We start from the raw sequence: 26,217 nt of genomic DNA, 5'->3' as shown, positions 1-26,217 counted from the left end.
GCGCATGCCAGCTAATTGTGCACCAGCACAGGGGAGAGCAAAGGATCCGCCATATCCTTGTAGATATGACACATCCCTGTGCTTCGGAATTAATGCATCGCGGTGCAGCCAAATGGTTTGCAGCACTGTGCTGCATTAATTCTTTGTAAATAAGCCCCATGGTCTTTTAAGAACCTGGAGCACAGCTCCTGAGAGTTCCCCTTCAAACTGATGTGCAGTGAAAAAGATCTGGCAGTTGGAGCCTCTGAGGTGAGTAGTAATGCTTGTGCTTTTGATTGGCCAGACTTGGGATTATAACATGAGGTTTATAGATTGTGTGCGGTCCATGTATTTTGCAATTTTGTTCTGTGTACAGGTACACTACTATAGAACACTGGTTACAGAGGGTTCCAAGCCTGACGATGGGGAAATATTCAAGCATGTGAATTTATGAAAGATCCAATGCTGAAGAGGCAGAACTGCCATTTTATTCATCCATTACTTCTGACAGGCTATTTTGAGCAGCACTCTGGCATACTTCAGCGGCATACCTCATAAGATTGAATATTTAGCAATAGATTTATTATTAGCAGCACTAAAATGTGCCTCTATTTTGGAATGGGTATTTACTCAGTGGAACGCAATGCACCAGACAGGCGAATTCTGTTGAAGATACTTGCCACATTGGTTTATATTTTCAGCTCCTGTGGCTATTTCTTGACACTCTATGGAATAACCAAGGCAACGCTTGCAGAGCAGAAAATTTCTATCTTTGTGGATGCAACATGGTCAATCACACTCTATCAATGGGCCTAGTGCCTCACTACATTCATTGAGGAGTGATGCATCGACATAAATCATTCAGTCATGATCATAATGAGGTGAAATCAGGCCAGGTCATCACAATGCAACTATATATACTTCTGGTGAAGCACAGCACTGAAATGCTACTGTCTGCTCATTGTATAAAGTACAAATTCATAAAGATGAATTGGCCCAAGGTTAACCGGACCCAAATTGCCTGCTGAAGACACTGCCTTCAGAGCGGCAGGGAGACCTGCTACCCAACTGTTGTTGTGTGATATACAACAGATTTAATCAAATGTTCCTTTTGCCATTACAGTTGTGAAGTACTTGCATTGTGTATTGAGGTGACGTTCTGTCGATTCTAGGTCATTGTACCTGCTTTAAGGGCTGTGAGTAGCGAAACACAAATGATAAATCAGCCTTACTACTGTAAACAAGACATATGTGTCTCACAATTCACTCCTACTGCACCATGGTAAATGTGGATCTTGTTGGACTACAGCACAGCTCCAAGATAATAGTGGTCTCTTGAATTCATACTGCAGTCCTCCAAGGCAGCCTTGGCAAAATGCAGTGTTTAGTAAATGACCAAACCAAACTGAAAATTTCAGAATGGCGATCGACAACAAGGTTGCAATCTGGACCTTTCCATTCTAAGACTACTAGAGTGACCAAGGGAGTTCCTCACGGCTCCTTTTTGAGCCCAACTTTATTTAACATTTACGTCACCCCCTGGGCGGGATTACTGAGGAATCTAGGTTTCACTCCAATCTCCTTCCTTTTACGACACTCAGCTCCTCCTCTCCTTTCATAGAAATAATCCCAATACTCAGGCCACCTTTTCGGAGGGCATGAAAGCTTTTGCAGATTGGATGGGTGACAACTATCTACAGCTTAACGTGGGAAAATCTGAGATTATGCTGATCGGGGAAGCATTGTTAAGATGGACCCCTAGCTGGTGGCCTGAGGAATTGGGCCCAGCTCCTACTCCAAAAAAGGTGGTCAAAAACGTGGGCGTCCGTATAGACCAGAAACTAACATAGGGAGAGCATGTTACCTCCATTGCAGGATCATGTTTTCACACTCTTAGTCTACTACGAAGAGCCTTCCCCCTTTTACCCTCTTCTACATGGAAAGTTCTGATTCAGGAATTAGTGCTAAGCCGCCTGGACTACTGCAACGCCCTGCTGATTTCAGACAATGAGACTTCCTTAAATAAACTGCAGGTGTCCAGAACACGGTGGCCCGCCTAGTTGCCAACTCCCCTCCCAGAACGGCCTCCATTACCCCTTTTACAACAGCTGCATTGGCTTCCGGTGCGACAACGGATTAAATTCAAAATCTGCTGTATGGTTCACACATCTCTACATGAAATGGGTCCTAGCTATCTCTCAGATAAACTCTCTATGTACCTGCCCTCCAGGTCCCTTCGGTGAGGGTCAAAATCACTTCTTAGCACCCCGCGATTTAACAAAGCTCATTTGGGCTGCGCAGCCTTTTCCCATCTTGCCCCCCAATGCTGGAACCAACTCCCTATTCACTTACGCCAATGCCCGACTACCTGAACTTTAGAAAATTTCTAAAAACCTCTCTGTTCTGAGTCTTCTTGGTTGATGACAGCAGTTACAGTGCGGAGATACCCCTGACGGGGTGATTTGTGCGCTTTACAAGCTAATAAATAACAAATATCAAATTGCAGAGACCTCTTTTTGCATTTGGTCATTACATAAGTGTTTTCTCCTGTGCTGTGCATCACAATGGGGCTATGATGTTTTATCTTCAACATAACTTAACAAGCCCTTTAGGCACATTAGCCCATGATAAGTATGAGAAAGGAAAAGAGACTGTGGGTGTCCAGGTAGTCATAATGTACAGTTACAGCATGGTGGCCGTACGGGGGACCCCCGTACGGGGGACCCAAGCAAATTGCTTACTGTGCACCACTTGTATAAGTTATCCCAAGGGTTGAAGTGCTCCTTTTCAGAGGCCATCACATGTAGAGGGTACCATAAGCTCTGAAATTTCCTTTGAAAGAGCCCATGCCGGAATATGGCTATACACGTTCTGAATGTGTTCAGTCTTATAACCCATTGACTGTATAGGGCTAAGTTGATACAGTTCTGTCTGCTAGAATCCCCAACAAGATGTCTCTTACCTGCTTAGACACTTTCAGCCACGTTTTCTTGAGCCTGAAGATAGCGCTTCGGTTTAATGATGACGTAATCTCCAGCACAGCATTGTAGTTGTGTAAACACCGGCAGATGTCAGCAACAGCCACCCACTTATCAATGGCACTGCCACGGATTGTGGCATCCTCACTGTGCAGGATCTCCGAGGCGATCAGGTTACTCATCTGGATGAAGGGTTAAGAAATAATGCAAATTAGATGAGGTAGAATTTCAGAATGGCCTTAACTGTATGTGGGCTTTTGTTTGTCATCTCCCAAAACATAGAAGAAATAAATGATTTACCTGTAAATGCAGTTCTGTAGCTTTCATTGATTAACATACTTGACTTATTCTCCATTGTCAAGCTTGGAGTCCTGAGTAGTCAATGATTACATAGAAGTGTGAATACATATATAGACTCAATTCCTTGGCCCTGAGCAGGATAAAATCTTTTTTTGTCCAATAGATGTCAATCACTCACTCACCTTTTAGGTCAACATCTAAAGACCTAAACTACGGAGTGCCACAGGGCTTTTCATTGAGCACATCTCTGTTAAACATCTATGTGGTTCCATTAGAAGCAATCATCCAGTGTTTTGGTCTAAGAGTGGTTACTTATGCTGATGACACACAGTTAATGTTCTTCATTGACGAAAATCCAACCGTTACTCAAGAAGTCTTCAAGTCATGCCTTACCATACTGCCCATTGGATGAAAACGAGTTGTCTGAAATTAAATTTGGATAACACCAAGACTTATTTTTGGTGGCCCCCCAGTGAAGCTGGTTGTCTGGTTGGTGTCATCATAGAAGAAGTCTCCCATGGTATGGGGGTGTTTAGATTTTAATTTTTTTCAAAATCAAGCTCACACTTTTAAAGTTTGTTTTTTAAAAAAATACAAAAAATGTAAAAGTTTGATGGGCAGCCGTCCTGTTTGACAGATCATCAAACTTTTACAACATTGACAAGAACCACCATGATGGTGGCTACTGTTAGTGTTAAGAGTTGTCCACAGTGCCGGCAGACAACTTCAAATTGGTTGACTGGGGCAATATCCTCCCTCATCAGGTGCATCTTCTGCCCTCCAAACTTGAAATCAGCCCCATTGTCCTCGTAGAATTTCAGGTAAATCATTTTAGTTGAAAAATCCTGCATCTATTGTGCTCATCTGAATGAAATGATGACCTGTACAAAAGCTGTTTTCCAGGACAGAGGCTCAGTGGAAACTCATGGACAAGTTTAAATGTTGCCTTCACTAGCAAAGATTGCTCTATATTCAGCTCCCATGCTGAAGCAAGCATAGCTGCTGGTGGAAAATAACAAAAAAAACTTTTATTATCCTGGAGGAGAATAAGAATAGGCAAATTGTTATATTAACATATCTTGTAATAGCAGCCATTTGCACCCTGATAGATGAGTATTTAAGGCTACCTCTGACTTGAAGTTATGGCAAAAATTCTTGATTAGACATGAAGAAGAGTGGATCTAGGTTTTCCGGTCTGTGCCCCAAACAGTTAAACCCTTGCTTTTCAGTTGCAGTCTGGAAAATGAAGGAGGGAATATTGTTATACTTTGGTATCCTTGCCACAATATTGAGTACAAAAATGTCAAAAGATAAGTGCCTGTAGTGAAGCATAGATTTACTATTCTTAACTCCACAACTGCATATCTTGAAGATGTACATGGTAGTAGCGTCTTAGGGTGCAGGGATAGCAGCTATTGCTCTGGTGGGGTGAGCACATAAACCTTCTGGGGGCTGCTGTCTGGTCAGCCCCAAAGTTGGTCTTAATAGATAAGACAATACATCTAGAGTGTTTTTTTTTACTGCCTTATCCTTCTTTGTTTCAGAAAATCAGACAAATAGTTGGTTATCCTGTTGAAATTCCATGAGCCTCTCTGTCTAAAAACAAAGGGCCTTCTTAAGATGAAGACATTAACATGTTCCTCCTCCTTTGAAGGATGAGACGTGCAAAAAATGTTGAAAAGGTAATGGATTGCCCTTTATGAAAGGTTGTGACTACCTTGGGCAGGAATACTGCCTTTGTTCGAAGGACTCCTCTGTCTGGAATAAAGGAGACAAATGGTGGAACAGAAGACAAGGCCTAAAGTTAACTCACTCGCCTGGAATATATTCAGCAATAAGTTACAACATTTTAAGCGTAAGTAAGCATAAAGGACAACTGTGCATAAAAGTAAAGGGGAAAACCATCAAGTAGATCAAGGTAAGATTTAGATTCCACTGAGGCACTGCAAATGAAGTTGGTGGGAATATATAGGTCAGCCCCTTCAAAAAACACATCACAACAGTTGGTCTGAAGAGGGATGGTGGATCCTGTAAACGTAAAAAGGCCAAACGGGCTGATAAGTAACCTTTAACTGTGGCCACAGCCAGGCCAATGACAAAGAAAACATCAATATATCGGACCGGGAAACCTGTAAGGGTTAAATTTGATGAGAAGAACATTAAATTACAAAGTTCTTCAAGCGTTCTGCATAAACAGTTTTTGTAGAAAGGATGCCAAGCTGCCAGAATAATACCAAGTTCTGTAGTTGAAAGATTGAATGTGATCAACTGTCGACGCTCAGATTCCACTCATGGAGGTGTAGGTTGTGCAGGACATGCTGCAGTGATAGGAGATCCTTCCAAAGAGCTGGGTTTAAGGACAGATGCTTATGGCCGAAGTTCTGGGTACCAAACTCTACTCGCCCAGTCTGGCGCCACAGGATGGCTTTGCCTCTGTCTATCTTGATCTTTTACAGGAACCTAGGCTAGAAAGGTAGGGGTGGAAAGGTGTACAGAAGTCCCATGCCCCATGCAGAGGCCTAAAGAAGAGTGCCTTGGAACTCAAATGCAGAAACGTTGTGACATGTGCATTCTCTGCGAATAGATTCAGCCAGGGTTTTAACCATATCTGGAAGATATTTTTATCTCTTAGATCTTGGATCCCAGCTACATATCCAATTATGATGTGGATAAGAACTCCCATCTTCTTTTGTTTGAGTTTGCCCTAGTAGTAGTATCATACCATGGTGTGGATAGGCATCGATGATGAAGCATGCCACTATTAAGTGGGAGAGGCATCTACTCCAAAATCTTTGGATTTCCCTTTGACTGCCTATTCTGGTAACTATTCCCTAGCTGCCCTTTTGTGTCTGGGAGGGGGAAGGGTTTGCCGCTGGTCCCATTGTGGTCAAGTAACTACCACTGCAGATCTTTTGCAGACTTCAGATTCCACTGCAGATCCCTCATGTGTCACAAACAGGAGGCCAAGAGGCCTAGAAGTCTCAGAACCACTCTCACTGACTCAGGTCAATGGTCGAAACCTTACTATTATAGCCTGAATGTCCTGGACCTGTTGAAGTGGAGGGATAGGTCAGGAGAGCACTGTATCCAGTGTGGTTTTGATGAAGGGGAGCTGCTGTGAAGGAGTCAGATTTGATTTTGGCACATTGATGGAAAAACCCAACAATGACAACAGGTCAGCTTTCATATGTAGATAGTCTACAACCACTTGAGGTGAGCCTGCCTTCAGCAGCCAGTTACCGAGGCATGGGAAGGCTGGTATTCCCTACCTCTGCAGAGGGGCTGCGACCACTGCCATCACTTTGTGAACACCCGAGGTACACTCATCAGGCCAGAGGGGAGCATGGGGTGCTGAAAGAGCTACTGATCTACCTGAAACTGCAGGTAACACTTGTGGGACAGCAGGATGGAAATGTGAAAATATGTATCCTGCAAGTCCAACACTACTATCCAGTCCCTCGGATCGAAGGTAGAGAGAACTTCGGCCATGGTGATCTTCTTGACTCATCAATATTATCATCATCATAGATATCAACATCCTCTCCTGAGCTGATGGAGGGTCTGCTTTTTCAAAGGTACTTTTCAGGGAAGCAACTGAGATCCTCCTCTTGCAAAAAACTTGTGAACCCAGATTTCGTAAGACCAGATTGGGTGGTTGCTCTTTCTCAGTAGCTGCTGCCAAATTATGGAACGATCTACCTACCCATATTTCTGATGCAGACTCTTATGTGGCCTTTAAAAACACCTGAAAACATGGCTCTTTACACCTTAGTTACCCAATCTTGTCCGCCTGTCTTATGCTGATCCCTTGGCTCGGCTACAGCGAATTGACACCCATGTATATTAGTGCACTCTACAATCGCTATCCTAACCTATCCTCTATGATAATGCTCATTGGCGATACCAGAAGTTTATGTATTGATAGTTAAGCCAGCATAGGTGAGTTAGTTGGTGGTGACAACGCATCATCAGGAAATGATGAAGGCACAATTGACGACTGCACAACTGATGATATCGCAACCGTCTGTCAGAGATCTGATGATCAAGCAACTGACAGTGAGACAGATGATGAGTTGGCAACCAACAGTGGAATCACCAATGGCACAGCAACTGATGGTGTGGTAGTTGGCAAAGGAGCAGTCAAGGAGACAGTTGACGAGATAGGTAACAATAAAACTGCAACCAACAAGGCTACTGTCAGCTATGGAAGACCCAACAAGATGGGGCCCGAAGAAGGTGGTGAAACTGACCGCTGCAGGGACAGATGTTTGAACAACAGATGCTTTGGCAGTCAATGATGAAGAGTTTGAAGGCTGGGGAGATGACAACCAATAGCAGAGGAGTTGATGGTTTGAGAATGGTTTTCATAGATGATGAAGCAGAACACAATGTTGGAGGCACTGAAATGTTTGTGGAAAACTTGTCAGTGTGCTAGCTTGTTGTTTCAACATTGGTTGTCTTAATTTCTAAGCAGAATAAGACAAAGGTGCCACTGTCAAAGTCACATATGAAGCTGGCTGACCAGGTGTCTGAGCCTTTAAACAGGCTTAGAGAGTCTTCTGGCTACTTTGAAAGTCTCTGAAGGGGATTGTTATTTTGAACACACTATCTCCAATTTCTGGTCCCTAGGTGCATAAGGGGAGGAATAATTAAATTCATACTTGAGAAATGCCAAGCTCAGGCATCTTTCTCAGTCGGAAAACATCTTTAATGGAGCTACAGACTTTGAAGAGAGATTTATTTGAAGACCCACCCAGGCTACATAAAGTTCCTGTAGGTTAAGACTCCCAGAAGCAAAAAGGGCAGCAGTATCCTCTCTGCACATGATGTTCAGAAAATTCCATGAAGGAAAAAAGTTGTAGCATATCTAAAGATAAAGGTACTATGAGCAGCGCTTCAGAGGATTCCTTCACTCATGGCATCTAGTAGAAAATCTGAACAGTTGAGCACCTGAAGTGAGATGAGCACTGTCTGTAAGCGCAGATCACATAGAGATGGGTAGATTATATGTAGTATATGTCTATATGTCTGTCCAATGTTAATTGAATGTAAATATGTATGACTGTCAAGGACAGGATAAAGAGATGGTCTGTTGAATGCCTACTTGATTATCTGAGGGAAGGGGGATTCCTCCCAGTAGCAAGGATTGCCATTCTGCAGAGAATAATATACTTGAGAGGTGACAAGTTTCTCCATAATAGTCACAGTTTGGAGGAAAACCCGCTAAGTGGAGAAAAATCCTAATTTGGCAACTTTATTAAATCTTGAATAAAGATCAAGATGGTGTTGGGGAAAACAGCAAGGCACGAAACTCCTCCAGAACACGAGAAAGCAGATACTATGCAAGAAAAACAAGCAGAGTGAAGGACTAATCAATGAATAGGATGATCCAACCTATTAGACAATGGCTAATGGGCATTGAGGGTGTCGTCTAAATCAGGAAGGAAATGCGAAAGAATGTATCACACCTTTTCAAGTGTTGCCTCAAATATGCTTGAAAGAGTGACTGTTATCATAGTAAGAAACTCTACAACATCCTTGATATGAATATTCCAAGAACTTCCAAAGTTCAAAGCACCATCTTGGGACGGGCCTTTTTTAATAAGGCTTAATTAATTCTCTCTTTGGAAATTTATGGAGTTGATTCCACTTCAAAGAATAAGCCCAAGTTTGACATCCGGTATGCCATGCAGCATTCTGAAAACCTCCCACCGCTGACAGTGGTAAACCACTCTGGGTTTCTTGCCTAATGGAAGTATGGGTTTGTGCAGATCATGTAGTGTATCAAGCTTTGGTGACTACCAGGTACAGATTTCACTGTAGATACTATTCTCTTGGTTACTAAGGTGTAGATCCTGTTGGAGTATCACATTCATAGAAACCAACTGAGAACCAACCTCCCCATCACAAAAACATTTACTTTTATCTTTTAGTTTTTTGTTATGTTATATTGCTTATTTGGGGTATTTGTTGGCCTGTATAATTAATGCTGGTCACTTGGCAGTCCTTGCATGTCCTGTTCACATTGCTGCTGCTGTAGATTTATTATTCATTTTAGCTACTTTCTCATCCACTGTCCTCAGTACCACTTTCCCATTTATTTTCTTTTTACTGTCTCATCTGTTTGGATGTAACATTTGCTTATGGGTTACTAGCATTTCAATCTTGACTCAGGGAGAAACCCAGATGCCATTCACTTTTCTCTCTCAGCAACCCAAGGGCCTCCTCATTTTGTTTCTCCATTGGTAGCCACTGCTGCCCCATTGCACTGAAATTGTTTCCTGAGCGGCTACGCTGAAAATACTACACATGATACATTGGGTGGCTGAGAAAATGTCTGTTAATTTAACAGGAGCTGAAGGAACTCTCAATAGTTTGGTGGTAAAGCTGAGCATACTCGAGGTTGAGTGGTAGGGTGCATGAAAAGGCCCTCAGGCTTTGTGACAATACCCGACAATGTCTGACCAGATGTCACACGCCAAAGTCTACCCATCCAGCCCAGGGCTGTGAGCAATCAATCACATTACAACCAAACATGGGAACTCAATGGGCATTCATTATGTTTCAAGAGACACAGCTAAATACACAACTGTCTGTTCACCTAGCTCTTCCTTTGAATTGCAACTCTTTTGCCAGCTCATCCCCTTACTTCACCCTCGATGGTAAGCCTTCCTTCTATATGACCGTCTAGTGTCTGTTCCTTGCTGTGGATACTCACATCGTTGAAGTGCTTGGTTGTGTTCAGGATATACGGAGTCCGCTCACTCTTCTCTGTTTTCATCCACCCTTGTCCAAAGAATTCCCTGAGGGATTGAAGCACACATCACCATTGAAATATATGTAGATAGGGGCACCTGTGCAATACAACAGTAGTTCTGAATGGAGAAGAATTTGCTGCTGCAAACATATTTAGGTGGGAGACATGGATCCACATCACACTTTAAATGCACAGGCGAAGAAGCAATGATTAGAAGCTGACACCCAAAGACAGGAGTGAATAGATTTTCAAACAGGTAGATGTCTCTGATGGTTTGTTAGCAATGTGTTAGCGTCAATCATGTCAAGTGGTAATGCGGCAGTACTGAAAAGGGAATACATTGAAGCAAATATATTGTCAATGATGGTGCAGAGCGGCAAAGTGCCCATATTTGAGGCACTTCACAGGATTAAAGGTCAAGGTATTGCTTAGTTGATGGTACAATACAATTTGGGAAAGTGGCATCCTCAGAAACTAGCTAAGCTGTGTGTAGGCAAAAAAAGGAAAGAAAGAGCATTGTGTTGTATAGGATTGTGTGTGGAAAATGAAGAGTGACTAAGATGAGAATGGTGATGTACTGACAAGTGTTGGACAAACCTTTGCTCAAGTAGTGTCCTGGGCTAAGCCAAATTTAGCATCCCTCCTGATCCTCTCCCCCCTCACCCTTCTGGGGGCGTTAACACATTACACTCCTTAGCTTCCTCCTCCGCTTCCTGCTGGTGCTCTCAGTGTGGACCCTTTTTGTGTTTAAAGTTCAGGTCTTGTCAGATTATCTCACAGCTGTGACATGTGAACACACATTTCCCCATTCTCAAGGGAAATGGAGGGAGACTAAAGGAAAGGCACAACATTTATTGAGAGCATGGAGAGAATGATCAGGCACTGACAGCCTAAAATAAAAAAATTATTAAAAGCAGTTAATTAGGTCAGCTCCATGTGTTCCATCTGAATCTAATACCCATTCTAGGCACAGCTCACCCCTGCCTAAGGCGTGCCCTGACCTTGGCATGCAGAGCTTCATATTCTTCTCAGTACTGCAACCATCAGGACTACTGCAGGCCACAAATAATGTGCAGTAACAGGCCGGTGGATGAGCCTCAGGTAAGCTACTGGTGCTACAGGTCATGACTGAGGCAAATTGGCAATGCTGTGTTGTTTCTGTTGGTGGCATGGCGGTGGTTGCACTAAAGTGATGGAGGTTTGTGTGAATCACAGTAGTGGAAGAGCAGTGAGTGATGTGGATTGGTATATAGAAGGAAAGAGGATAAAATAAATGCTAGGCAGAATAGAAACAATGTGTATAATGAGTAGGAGGAAGGTGAAGAGATAAAGAGAAGGTGCTGTGAAATGATCAAAGTATAGATAACTGTTTCTCCAAAGGATTAGAAGAGAGTAAACAAAATGTGGGGAGGTATTAGAATGGCTGTAGAGATGATGTCAAGTCGAGGTAATTATGCGGACCCTGTTAGGTGGATCTACACGGGGGCCGTGGGGAGGCTGACAGATGCAATGAGTGCATATCAGGAGCCAGTGAAAGCCTCACAGGTCCACAGAAAGAATATCAGAGAAAGAGACAAAGTTAGGTCAGAAAGGACATTACTTACTCATATGGAATCTTCTTGAAGATGAGATGGTCCAGTAATGTCAGCTGCTCTGCAATCTCCAGGGCTGAGTGGTTCTCAAAGGACTCTGCTTTGCCTCCCTCAGCCTAAAGAAAAGATTTGATTAGTAACATTCGTCCACCCACCCACATAAAACAGGCATGACACAAACTGTAAAACTATAACTGAATCCAATCCCAATCTCCAACCCTAACAGTTCTATTTCCAATACCAACACCAAACCACAACGCTACTATAACAATAGCCGCTAACTTTTCACCTCAACCTAAACCTAACCCATTAAAGGCAAAAGAAACCACAACGCCATCCCAAAACTCCTTCAATCTTTTAAGATCTCCTGAATACTTAAGAGGTGAGGAACCGATATCAGGACTGTTGCAAGAGCTGGAGTGGATTGCTTCAAGATGGGTGGAATTCTTGGTCCTTGACTTGAACAGCAGGCAGGTCGACAGCAGGATCCATGTTGGAAACAGACGGATCTCATACTTTAAAGTGACTACACATGTACCAATAGAGTTACCTGCATAAGAACATGCACTCCACCACCTCTGGGGTTGAAAAGTTACACATGGATTGCAAAGGCACACAATAAATCAATATTGGTAATATATTTTTTGCAAACCCATGCAAAGCCGCCAAGTAGTGTGTGAAATCTTTTCAGACCTCTTATGGTCTAGATGGGACGATTGCCTTAAAGGGACTTGAGATGCAAGTGCCACTTCATGTCGGAAAAATAGATTGTGCCAAGTTGAAAAGATAGCAATGCTTGTCAACCTTCTCAAGCTGCATTCTAGAACATCATGGGTGTAGCATGTGGTGCTGCAGATACACACACTCTTTATTCTCCTGCCATCTAGTGCTGGGCTCGGGTACTTGCAAGTTGTTTTTCTTCAAAGAAGTCTTTTGAGTCACAAGGTATAGAATGACCCCTCCCATATCTGTCAATATGCAAGGACACCGACGTCAGGTTCAAACATGTACGGCTTGGGCTCTGAGTTTGACGCTTTGCTTCACTTCTGTTCAGGCCCAGCTGGTATACTCCTCAAATCTGATATCTGGGAAACAACAGTTGTTGCCTTCCTATCTAACCGTTACCTTCTGGAGAACAATCAATTCTGCGAAACCATGGGGCATCATGGGCATTGTCCTCAACGACGTTCCATGTGTTCATGAGCAGAGAATGTACCCAGCATGATAGAATAGACACCGTTTCAGAACTGTCCTCCTGTCATGTTAAGTTCCCTTGGACCGACCACCACCAGGTGTGTAACCTTTGTCTGTTTCCCGACTATAATGACATCAATGACATTGCATGCTAGTCAGTTGGTCGACTTGGGTCTGACCTAACATTCAAAGAGGCTTTGATATCAACGGGACTGATGGTGGGCACATCACAAATTGCAGAGGCAGGCTTCCTATGACACTGCAACATCTTTGGGTAACAGCCCTCACCTGACGACGAGGAAGGCGAAAAGGCACCGCACTACCAACAATCACCTAGTCTAGAGGCCATTTTCTTTTCAGGCTATGTCTCTGACCCAGAAGACCTCCAGACTCCCAGTGAATGCATGTCTTTGGAACCCCAAATGAAGACCTTGAAGTGGAGGGAGAGTATGGATTATGTTGAATCACACATTAGGCCACCATCAGCACAGCCTCGAGGGGATCGGATATCCAGTCCTTTGACAAAGACTGCCTTCTGGCACTGTTAGGCATTGACTGAAAGCATCTGAGCTGGCCTTGATCCCCGTCTACGGGCGCTGTCCAAAGCACTTCAGAGGCTGAAGATCCTCTCAACATCAGCACTGAAGCCAACCTCCAGTTCAAAGCTGATTTCGGCATTGAAAATCTCATTTGCACTGAGAGCCCCTTTGAATCTGAAAACATAATGATGGACGAGGTCCTGATAAGGCTAGTATTCCGGTCTGTGATGAAAAAATGGACACAGAAAGGATATTCAAATGCTGGAGTGTGGGTATTTTGAGGCAGTAAGTGCGCTGGCCAACGCCTCTCCGAGGTTTATTATTCGACCCCGAAGACCAAGGATATTTGCTTATGCCTCTCTGTCTCTCCCACTCTTTGCATTTGTAGTATGGAAGATGCAGCAACTGTTTCAAACTCTCATCCTTGTAGCCCCCTCCTGGGTCAGACAGCCTGGTACTCGGCACACTTCAAAATGTCCATCAGTCCCCAACAAGCTAGACCTTTTAGTCAGGAAGCAAGGCCAGATCAGGCACCCCGACATCAAGCAATTGAATCATCAATCTGAGGTCCTAGAGTTCGGTTACCTCACCTCCCAAAAGAATGTATGGACATCTTGCGTAAGGCCTGTAGACCAACTACATGGGCTTGTTACACAATCAAATGGAAGAGATTTGCCCACTACTGCAGTCCTCAGCACCTGGTATCCTTAACATTCACTGTCTCGGATATCTTAAGTTATTTACTCCATCTCCATAAGTCAGGCTTAGCTCACACTTCTATACAACTTAACTTAGCAGCTACAGTACCTTATATGCAAAATAAACAGCACTCCTTGCTCGTCTGCAAACCAGTGGTTAAGGCCTTTATGGGGGGTCTCAGGAGGATCCCACCACCATTAGTTCCCCTGCCCCAGTGTGGAGCATCAGTGTAGTCTTCACCAGACTCATGGTGTCCAGGATTGAGTAATATTGAGAACCAATGTTAGGTTTCTGCTCAGAGCCGGACTGCGATCCGAAACCAGCCCTGACAAAGAGCTAGGCCGGCACCCTGGGGATGGGGGCGGGGTGGTGCTAGCAGAAAACTCTGTGCCGCTTTTGTTGCTGGAGGACGATATTGCAGCTATGCTGCAAACTGGCCCCTGGTAACAAAATCTGAACCCCGGGGGTCTGAAACCAGCCTCCACCCTGACGGTCCACCGGGGAAACACCCGGTGCCCGCCAAGGCCAGTCCGGCCCTGACACAATGGTATCCCTGTTTCACTTTACCCAGGTAATAGAACTTCCAGCTGTCTTCCCCCAACCAGAATCAGTAGCAGAAAGAGAACTACACACTCTAGACATTAAATGCGCTGTCATTTATTTTGTTGACAGGATGAAGCCTTTCCATAGTTCAGACCAACTCTTGGCATCCTTCTTGAAGTCTCTCAAGGTGTCAACCTATATCCAAGGGAGGTATCGCTAGATAATTTAGTGCATTCAGACCTTTTATCACAAGCTAAAAGGTCCCTCCTTGGTACACTAAGGGCACAGTCTGCATGGAAGAAGGCTCCAACTGTGGCCACCCTAGTGAATGTTCCCTTAGTATGCATATGTAAAACAGCCACATGGTCAAACCCACACACGGTTACCAAACATTACTACTTCGCTTCACAACAGTCTTTGATTGGCTAGGTGGTCCAAAGGACCTTATTTCAGACATCTCCCTTATCCACACGCTAGCCACCACTTGTATGACAGTACTGCTTTGTAGTCAATGCAGAGCATGTGTATCCACATCTATGAATGGAAAATGTTACTTACCCTGTAAAAATCTTTTCATAGAGTATAGTGCTGTAGATTCACATGCGCCACCAGCCTACTTCCTTGGAAGTGTGAAGCTTCACAAGTCTCTTTTCTCTTACTAATTTAACTCCTTTCCCAATACGCAAGTACACCACACTCTGTCTACTCACCACTCCATGCTACTCTCTCCCATTGGACGAAAAACAATGTAACTTTGAGTCTGTGACCATGCACATTGCCAGATATGGGAGGAGTCACTATATACCTTGAGACTCGAAAGACTTCTTTGATGAAAAACACCTTGCAAGTATCTTAGCCCAGTATTAGATGGCAGAGCATATGCACTTCAGGAAACTACGGGGTACGAACAGATGCTTGCAGGGTAAGTAACATTTTCCCCATGTGGAGTCACAGACACAATATGAGACCTTATCCTATAAAGACAATTTTGGGTAGTCACATTATGTAGAAGGTCGGCCAGAAACAAATAAAGGGGCTGTGAGAAATTAGGTTGTTGGTTTAGGAGGGAATGGGGGTGAACCCTTCTCAAGCAACCGCCACAATCCTTGCCAGGGTGAACCACAATTGTAAAATAATTGACTTGTGCATAAGCCTGTGGTAGTTTGGCCCAAAAGCATTCAAGCTTAACTTAAGAGGCAATGTCTATGCAGTACTTAAACAGTAATAAAGTGAAAACACAACACTAGGAAAATCCGACACTAGTTTAGACAGAGTAAATTTGAATAAATTATTTGACACCAAAACGACAAACATTTAATCAGTAGAACCTCTGATATGCAAAACTCAAATATTTAGGTGAGCATACAGCCTAAGAGCACAAAGCGCCCTTCACAGTTATCAAGTTGTGCTAGACTGGGGGGAAAGTGACAAGTTCAGGCTGATAGTGATGGAGCACGGGCCAGACACAGGGACCAGGTTAATCCCGGGGGAACGAATTACTTCTTCAGAGTCTGGTGCAAAAATTCCACTGTAGAGGATGCAGAGAGGAGTAGGGAGAGTGTTGCAGAGGGTCATCGCTGCAGTGTGAAGAGCAGGCGGGTGTAGTAGACTGTGGCACTGCCATGCGAAGATCCTGTTGGGCAGCGCAGACAGTAGTTGCTGGAGCTTCACGTAGGTGGTCATTGCGGTCACTGTGTAATGAAGCGTCAGGACCACCAGAGCTTTTCGTTGGCAGTCATCACGGGTGACAAGATCTCGATGCATAGAACCACATTCACGGTCGCGAGAAGCCCAAAACTTCAGGACTTCTCCTTTGTGTCCAGAGTAGTGCGCTCTCATGCCAACCAGGGGCCCAGAGCCTGTTGAGGGGCCTCTTGGGGATCAGGGCTGCACTCTTGCAGAGGCAAGCAGAGCCCAGGCAGAGGTATTTGCAGGTCCAGCCAGGTCCTGTTGCAGCAGGTTAGCTGGGCAGTCTCTGTAGCTCTGAACAGGTCTGTCAGCTTAGCCTTGGAGTCACTTCAGATAGACTGGGATGAAGCGGGCAGGTCCAGTTTTCCTTCTCAGACAGCAGTACAGGTCTCAGGCAGCAACATATCTCAGATATTTTGAAGGACTGCCCCTGTCAGTAGGGCAGTCCTTATTCTGTAGTATCCAGGGGTACAGGAGTGTACTGAAGAGTGGGTCTCAGGGTCCAATATTTCTTCCTGGTGGCAGCTTTGAAGTGGGAGACATTTTTAGAGTTATTCTCCCACAGATGGTTCTGGAATTTCCCTCATTCATGCCTTGATCCCAGGATGTGTAGGGTGATAAAAGGCTAATGTGAAATCCTTTCAGAATGTGTTGAGGCAGCTCCTTTGAAGTGCAAGTGCGGTAGGTGACATCTCTGCCTCTCCCATCCTGAAAAGATGGCCCATCTTGACAGCACCTAGTGTCCTTTTGAATCTCTGTCTAGGGGGAATACATAAAGGCCAACTGCCAACTACACCTTCTCAGGTGACCCAACATGCAGGCACCAAAGGGTTAAGACAAGAAAATGTCAACTTTCTAAAAGTGGTATTTTCTGAATTCTGACTTAGAATTCTATTTCACCATTAAAGAGGATTTTACATTACAATTCTTTAGAGACCACATAAACAGATTACTTACCTGTGGTAACACTTTTTCTAGTAGACACAGTATCTACCTGTGGAATCCTCACCTTTTGAATATCCCAATGCGGCTTAATTTCACAGAAGCGTTTGTTTCCAGCTCTCTGGACATTAAAATGCCCACACATCCGCATGCAACTCCACGTGACATCATTGAGGTTATAAGAAGCCCTCGTAGGTGTACTGACAACTGTTTCAACCCTTCGTGGCGAACGGGTGAAACCAACAGTACCAATGCAAAAGTATATGGCAGACTTCAAACCAAAGACTTGAATACATCTACCTGTGGATTTCTCACCTTTTGAATAGAACCCACAAGCAGCCCCACACTCAGAGGTAGGTGCCATTCTGCCTATACCAAAAAATCTTGCAAAACAGAACAAGCAAAGTGACTGTCCTTCCTCACTTCAGGGTCTACACAATAGTGCTTTGCAAAAGTGTGGAGAGAGGCCCAATGTGTTACTTTACAAATGTCAACTACAGGGACACCTCTAGCTAAAGCAGAAGTAGAAGACTGAGCTTTAGTGGAATGAGCTTTAATACATTCAGGTGGTTCTCTGTTAGCCATGGCATAGCAGATCTTATGTACAGGATGTTCCATCTAGACAATGTCCTCCTATGAACTGCTTTTGCTTTCATCTTTCCCACATAGCTCCAGCCGGAGATCACAAGTTCTGTCCTCATAAAAGCTCACAGCCATTGTAGGGTCTAAATGCTGAAGTCTTTTCCCCTCATTAGATGGATGTTGAGGAAGATAGAAAGTAGGAAGGGTGATAGACTGGCTGAAGTGGAAGGGAGTAACCACTATTGGCAGGAAAGCTGCCCTGGTTCTCAATACCAACTTATCTGCGTAGAACGACGTGAAGATGGCTTTCACACTTAATGCCTGTAATTCACTAACACGTCTAGCAGACGTTATGGTGAACAGACAAATCGTTTTAAAAGTAAGTAATTTCAAAGAACAACTATGTAAGAGTTCAAACAGAGTATCCATAAGGTAAGTTAGTACCAAATTAAGATCCCAGTGAGGCATAATAAACGAAGTGGGAGGATATTTGTTAGTAAGTCCCTTAATAAACCTTTACACTATAGGGGACTGAAACAGAGATGGTCGTCCGGGGAAACAAAGGAATTCCAAAAGGGCAGACAACTATCCCTAAACTCTTGTAACTGCACAATCTTGTTGCGCTAGGGAGAGTGCAAAACATAAAATATCAGACAAATGGGCTTTTAAGGGTCAAATTGAATTTTCTTCACACCACTTTACAAACTTCGCACATCTGCCAGCATAAACCGACTTGATAGAGTGTCTTCAGGCCGATAAAATAATATCCAACACATCAGGGGGAAGAGAAAAAGAATGCAGGTTACCCTGCACAAAGGTGTAGGCTCTGTGGGTGGGGGTTTAGAATCCTGCCCTTGCAGAGGAGGTCTGCCCTGTGAAAGAGACGGAGCGGAAGGTACTGTGACAGGTGAAGAAGGTCTGTGTACCATATCCTTTTTGGCCAATCTGGGCCTATTAATATGAATTGGGCCTAGTCTTGGCAAATCTTCCTCAGAATACGAGGAATCAAGGGTATGGTGGGGGGAACGGGTAAAACAGCTAGGAGCCCCAAGTCCAATTGAAACTCGTCCTTCAGAGCTCCATCCAACAAATACTGGAGGCTGCAGAATGACAGGCAGTACGTGTTCTCACAGTGGCAAAAAAGATCTATCTGAGGGATCCCCCATAGCCAGAAAATGTGTTGTACCACTTCTGGATGGAGACGGCTGAAAAATGCACGTTTAGAACTTAGGACAAGTGATTTGCCATGTTGCAAATCTGTTGGTCCTGAGTCCAGGAGCAAAGTCGTAGAGCTTCCCTGCAGAGATGATATAACCCTATTCCTCCCTGTTTGTTTATGTACAACATTGCATTAGTATTGTCTGTTAAGAGTTGAACTGACTGACCTAAATGGAAGGGAGGAAGGCCTTGAGAGCCAGATGTATTGCCTGCAATTCCAACAGATTGATATGTAACAATCATTCCTCTGGAGACCAAGGACCTTTGATCTCCAGATCCCCCAAATAAACTCCTCACCCTAAAGTAGAAGCATTGGTTATTACTGTGGCCACTGGAGGTGGATGATGAAACGCCTTCCCTGGAGACAGATTGCCGGACACATCCCACCATTGAGGTTCCTCTGCAGTGTCTCTAGAGAGCCTGACTGACTCTTTGAGATCTCTGTTGTGTTGAAACCACCACCTTCAAAGTCACCACTGGAGGGCTCTAATATGCCATCGTGCATGGGTGACCAACAGAATGCAGGAGTCTATCTAGCAGGCACTAGACATTCGGGTCTGTAACTATAGCTCCATTCTGAAACATCAGAATCATAGACTGAATGTCCAAATCCTCTGTGAAGGAGGGTAGGCACTTTTCACCATAGTGTTCAGTACTGCCCCTATGAACAGGGTGCACTGCGAGGGCTCTAGGTGGGTCTTGGGCCTCTTGATAGAAGAGCCCAGATAGAACAACAACCGAGTTGTCAACTGCATGTGAGGCAACACCAACTCTGGAGACCAGGCTCTGTTTAGCAAATTGTCCAGGTAAGGGAATACCAGTATTCCCCATCTTTTGAGATGAGCTGCAACCACCGCCATACACCCTTTGTGAAGACTCAAGGTACGGAAGTTAGACCAAATGGAAGGACTGAAAAATGGTCATGTTGCGACCATAATTGAAGCAGTGAAACTTTCTGTATGAGTGCAGTATGGGGATGTGAAAATACACATTCCACAAATCAATCAAAACCATCCAGTTTTCCTATTCAAGTGCAAGAAACACCTGTGCTAGGGTCAGATTTTTGAACTTCTCCTGCTTGAGGAACTCGTTCAACATCCTGAAGTCTAGGATCAGATGTAAATTACTGTCCTTTTTGGGAATCAGGAAGTGCAGAGAATAGTATCCCTGACTCCGTTCCTGCTCTGGTACCAACTCCACTGCATCCTTTTGAAGTAGGGATTGAACCTCCTGTTGGATGAGCAGAAAATGTCCATCTGAACAAAAACCTTGTTAGGCAAGAAATGGTGGAGGAAATTCCTGGAAGGGTAGGGAGTACCCATTTTCTACAATATCAATATCAAATACCCAAATATCCGTTGTTGTGGATCTCCACTGTCTATGAAAATGGGATAACCGTCCTCCCACTGGGCAAGCATGCTTCAAGATGGAGAAACTAGGGCTGCTTTCCTGCGATGTTGAAGGGGAGGAAAAGGTGGAGGAGGAAGATGGCTGATGGGCGGCACCTTATTGTCTACCACTGCCTCGCCCTTATTTAACTTCTATAGAGGGGATTGGAGGGCTGGTATTGCTTTCCATGACAGGAGAGGTTCTGGCCAAACCCCCAGATCCTCCGAAACTGCCTGTAATCTCTGGGTGGATATTTTTGGCCGTCACTTTTCTATCCTTGAACCTCTTCAAGGTAGAATTGGCTTTGTCGCCAAACAGTCTTGACTCATCAAGCAGCAAATCCATTAGGGCAGATTGGACGTCAGGTGAGAAACCAGACCCTCTCAACCATGCTTGCCTCCTTAAGGCGAATGAGGTCCCCATCGACCTTGCAACAGAATCAGATGTGTCCTGGTCCGATTGAATGACCTGACGAGAAGCGGCTTGGCTGTCATTCAACAGCTTCATAAAGTTTCCCTGAATCTCCTCAGGCAACTTTGGAACCGCTGTTTTGGGTGATTCCTTCAATGCATGGATGTACCTTCCTAATAAACAGGTTGCATTGGTTGACTTCAAAGCCATCCTACCAGAGCAGAACACCTTCTTTGCAGGGTGCTCCATCCTCTTTGATTCCCTATCTGCCGGAGTTGAAGGGAAAAGACCCTGGAGTCAACTTTGAGGACCAAGAAGCTTGTATCATCAAATATTCAGTTGAAGGATGAGTGGTTAAGAACAATAAATCACCCGGAGCAGGTTTGTATCTTCTCGCAATAGGTATATATACTGCACAAGAAGACACAGGTTTCTGGCGAATCTCCAGTGCAGGCTCAGTCAGAGTCTCATTAAATGGCAATACAGGCTCTGAAGACGAAAAGAAGAATGTAGTTCCTCTGTCAACAAATTAGACTAGAGTTCAGGAGATTGAAGAGGCAATTCCAGCATTTCAGCCGCCTTCCTTATCATGGAATGGTATGACGTCACCTCAGGTGGAGGAATGCCTTTTGGGGACAATAACTCCCATTCAGAAGATATGTGTAGGCCACTTTCTTCCTCCAGACCCTCAAGCTAAGGATCAATTGACAAAATTAAACCTTCTTCCAAATCTGGATCTCTTTCGCCATGCAAGTACTGCTCCTCTTCCAAAAGACTCTGTGCTTCTCTTAGAGATCTAAGCTTCAACCTAGATGTTAGTGAAGCCAGTATAAGTGTCAGTGATGTCAGCAATGTAAATGTAAATGTGTTGGACTTGTAAAGCGCACAGCTGCCCGTAAGCGTCCCGGCGCTTGCTTAGGGAACCCGTCCCAGTATTCCCCTGTGAGAAACCCCGGCAGGGTGTCCACAAGGTGAAAGCCAGGCATCCCGCCGCGAGGGGCCGTAATGGAGATTAAGCAAGCTATTGCCCAGAGTCGCAGAGTGTGACCCCGTGAGTTGAGTAGGCACCAGAGCGAGAATTATCGAGTCCGTGGAATTTTGAGCCCGAGACCCGCCGAGGCGGGGAATCGAACCCTGGCCCACGGTTGATCTCAGCTTCCGGGTCTGCCGCCTCTAACCACTGCCATGGCAATGGCATTGGTTACTTCGGTACCTGTGTAGTGGAACCAGTGGCACTGGAATCGAGTGTTACTATGCCGATGCAGACCCATCCCACATTAGAGAGGGTGAAACCAGTGCCAGAGACTCCAGTCAGACTTCTTCTACTGGCGATGGACTCACCTTTGTCAGTGAAAGAGGAGGTCAGGATAACTGGGCCATCGGTATAAAAGACAGGAACGGTGCCTTCTGAAGCTGCGCTGGAAAGCCAACCAAAGAATAAGAAATCAGACCCTTGGGGCCCGCAGGCACTCCTGATGGAGTCATCACCCTGCTAAAAATGCTGTACACAGCATTTCGAAAATTCAAAGGGTCGGCCGCTGGAGCCTGGAAAGATGGCTACTCCTGTCAAGGAAGTGTAGGCTCCGATTCAGGGCGCCCAGGCGGAGTCAGAGGTCTTGAACTTGAGGGCGACGCTGGAACGGTAACTGGAAACCGGACCAGAGACACCTCACCTCTAACTTCATAAGTCTTCGGACGCGGGGACACTAACCTCGGAGAGTCGTCTCTTAAAGACTGACACTGGAAACTATGATGTCACTTCATTTAATGCTTCCTCTTCGATGGCTTCAAAGAATGGGGGATGGCAACTCCCACCAAAGACGAGGCTTTCGACATCCTCTCCCCTCCTTCCTTGCCTTGGCCATGAAAAGTTTTGCTACCCTCTCCTTCAGCATGTTTGGATTCAACTTCTGACATGATGAACAGGTGTCGACGTTGTGGTCCGAATGAAAGCACCAAAGACAATCTTCATGAGGATCAGTGATCGGCATCATACTCCCTCACTTTCCCCTGCAGGGCCTGAACGCAGACTTCCTTGGAGGAGACTTTTTTCCTGTAACAACGTTGCGATTTCCTGTAAAGAATGTTGCAAGACTCCTAACACTATGGAAACCCTAGGAAACAAAACGTTACCTGTCGAAGGTGAGGAAACAAGCATTTACAATGCAATAGGTCTCGCATTTGTTTAATAAAACCAACACATTAATAAAAGGCATTATAATCTACAATGCCAATAGCTCAAACTCTAGTAAATGTGAGGCCTATTGCATTGCAAATGCTTGTTGTTTTTCTGTTTAGAGTGCTTTAAGTGGGAAAGGCATATAAATTAATCAATTGCTTGTTTAAATCAGCCTGGATTGTTTTTTTCCACAGTAACCACATTAATTTGCTTGTAAACTTCATCTCACAGATGAGGCAGAAAAGAGGTGAAATACGTCTGTGATTGCTGAAAGTCTTTGAGAGGTGACAGCCTTTTGCTGCAAAGCGATAAGGACACTGCTTTGAGTGTATGCTGTTTTTCTCCTTTTTTGCTCTGAATTATACAAACTCAACATTCAGTGTCTGAGAATGTGCATTCGCATGCTTTCTGATTGAGGCTCCTTTCTGTATTGAAAACCTTATATTAAAGCTTAATAGGAGGGGGAGGGTTACTTCATCTGTTTCTTACATAGACGCATTTGTTCCTGTTTCACCCAGCAGACTCGTGATTCTGATAACAGCTTCCAAGATAAGAAATGTTTCCTGTTAAAGGTTTTCGAATTGGTGCAAAATGCACTAAGCTAAAATTTGAACAAGGTCTGCTCCATCATTTAATGACCCTTATATAAATAAAACTAATGTAAATTGTTTTATTGAATCGAATAGATGTGCACTTGTAAAATGTGCTCATTTTAAAGCATCATGGGTAACTTAAGCTAACATTTAAAGTAATGCAAAACAGATGACTAAACGTAGTAAATTGTGAACAACGGGAGACTAAAATAAAGCCCTCATCCATTGTACTAACTGCTTATCACTCTTCTAAGCATTGCTGCATCCATCCCGGGTAAAGACTCTAATTTCTGCTTTAGAGAGTCCGCTATTGGATAACGTTTATAATTAACAAGGACACAATTAAAGAAATGCGCAATACTGCAAAAAACAACGAAAAGCTTTACAGCTGACATATGTTGCCCATACAATGCTCCTCTTTTCATTTGTAACAACATCCTGTAAAAATGAAATGAACGAAAGTTTGAGCATTAATGAAAATGTAGCTCTTTACAGCTGCATCTTTTAATCTGCACAAAAGGTTCTCACAGGCGCATTAAAATGAGTCTCTTGACCTCTTGATGCATCCTGCCAGGTGCGGCAGGAAAAAAGCGCAAAGAACTTGGAGCGGTCCCTTCACAGGTTGTCTGTCTCTAAGGACATTAACCCCTTGGGCGTGGCCGCGATTCTGCGCCTGTGCGCCACATTCCGATTGCGGGTGCGGTCATGACGGCTGGGAGCCGTCATCAGCACACGAGCACTGTGTGCCATGACGGCTTCCGGCCGTCATCAGCATGGAAGGGGTTCAAAGTTATTTTGTCTGAGCTGTGTAGGTAGGGTAGGGCTGCGTCCGCCTTGCTAAGAGCCATGCCTTGCAGGTGCTTCGTCACAGAAGTACGTGATAGTGACGAGTACAAATACTGGCAGGGCCCGAGGCCGGTCGTCAGTGTGCCGTTATAAAGACCTGCCCTTAACAGCAAGTAGGAACGGAAGTACTGAATACACGAATAATACTACTACTGTGACCCGTGTACACCAGTTAATCATGTTTTACTATACGGGTATACGATATCCAAAGCATTAAATTGCTATCCGGGTCACAGTCGAGGCAGTGATTGTTTGTGCAATCCCCAGTGCGCAGTGACAGGTTGCAGGAGATGCACTGCATGTTATGCCCACCACACTGTTAGTTTTGTGCCCGTTCTCATTGCATGGCTGTATATTTTACATACGATTCGGCGGAGACCAAGGCAAACCGATGCCTGTACATGTCCTCGTGATAAAGTGATCTTTTGGTTCCAAGTACTATTTGCGCCTGACCAGTCCCTATAAATGTGAAGAAACCACTCGACCTATCCATGCGTCACGCTCTGCTGGTCTGCCCTGTTTCATTCAAATGTAAGCTTGTGGCGCAATGGTGCTTTTGGAAAGTTATTCACTTCTTACAGATGGAAACAGAGTTAACAGTTCATTTCGAGCTTTTGCCTGGAACCTAGGAAGTTTAACAAGACGTCAGCGGTTCTTTCATTTACTTGCTTCCCCATGAAATGGATCCAAAAAAGAAGAAGCCTGGGAGTGGTGCGCGCGCCACATCAAGACATGTGGCTTCAATTATCGCGCCCATGTCTGGGCACGATAATTGAAACCACATGACGGCCGGTGCTTGTAACAGACACCAATAGGCCATGGGCGGAGCAATGCGCCCGCCTTTGGCCTATTGCGTGCTCTGTTTGTGAAATACACACACGCTCAAGCCAATCCCGTAACGCAGAAGAAAAAGCACATGCACGAGCATGTGCAATTTCTAGGTACATTTTGAAACCCCCTACAAAAGGGCTCTCGCTCCGCGAGCCCTAAAAAGGGAAATTATGTCAGCACAGCGACGAGGGCTTCTTATGGCTCTGATGATGTAATGTAGAGTTGCATGCAGAGCTGTGGTCATTAGGACGTCCTTGTCAATGTGGGAGAGCTGAAAAGAAAGGTTTTTAGTGGAAAGCTGGCGCATTGGTATATTTAAGAAAATGACAAATTCACAGGTATATAATTCCATCAGAAATTCAAATGTAAACCTTTTTACAAGCAAAAGTTATCACTTAATAAATGCAATAAGGTAACCTAATGTTATCCAATAGGAGAGGGGCCTTGCAGCAGTGAAAAACAAATGTAAGAGTTTTTCACTACCAGGAAATGTAAAACTTAAAAGTACATGTCCAGCGTTTTAAGTACAATGCACCTTGTCCTATGAGCTGTTTAGGACCTACCCTAGAGTTGACTTATATGTATTGAAAAGGAAGGTTTAGGCCTGGTAAACTTTTATTTTGCCAGGTCGAAATGGCAGTTTAAAATGCAATGGCAGGTCTAAGACATGCCTAAAGAGGCCACTTAAGTTGGTGGCAAAATGAGTGCTGCAGGCCCACTAGTGTTATCAGACAACAAGGGTCCTTGGCAATTTAATTCAAACAACTTGGAATAATTATAGGCCACGATCTGCGCTATAATAAAGGTGTCCAGCCGGACCCTGTTTAATAACCAAATGAGAAACATAGGGGAATTCAAAGCACACAAGATGACAGTGGGACACAATCCTGCATCCAGCACATACAACAACAATTAAGGACAAACCAATATTTACAAGGGTGGGGGATTACTCAGGC

At 44.4% G+C, this 26,217-nt stretch overlaps 1 protein-coding gene across 2 annotated transcripts in view; it reads right to left on the bottom strand.

The window, feature by feature from the left end:
* RASGRF1 (Ras protein specific guanine nucleotide releasing factor 1) overlaps nucleotides 1-26,217 on the bottom strand; it is a 686,570-nt gene that overhangs the window by 113,699 nt on the left and 546,654 nt on the right. For both annotated transcript variants that reach the window (XM_078682942.1, XM_078682943.1), the window contains 3 exons: nucleotides 11,619-11,722; nucleotides 9,976-10,060; nucleotides 2,942-3,139 (listed from right to left, as the gene is read on the bottom strand). In XM_078682942.1, coding sequence (XP_078539068.1) covers nucleotides 2,942-3,139; nucleotides 9,976-10,060; nucleotides 11,619-11,722 — 387 coding nt within the window. The remainder of the gene's footprint in view (nucleotides 1-2,941; nucleotides 3,140-9,975; nucleotides 10,061-11,618; nucleotides 11,723-26,217) is intronic.

Source organism: Lissotriton helveticus, chromosome 3_1, assembly GCF_964261635.1.
Source record: "Lissotriton helveticus chromosome 3_1, aLisHel1.1, whole genome shotgun sequence".
NCBI classification, from domain to species: domain Eukaryota; kingdom Metazoa; phylum Chordata; class Amphibia; order Caudata; family Salamandridae; genus Lissotriton; species Lissotriton helveticus.
This window is presented reverse-complemented; position numbering and strand designations above follow the sequence as displayed.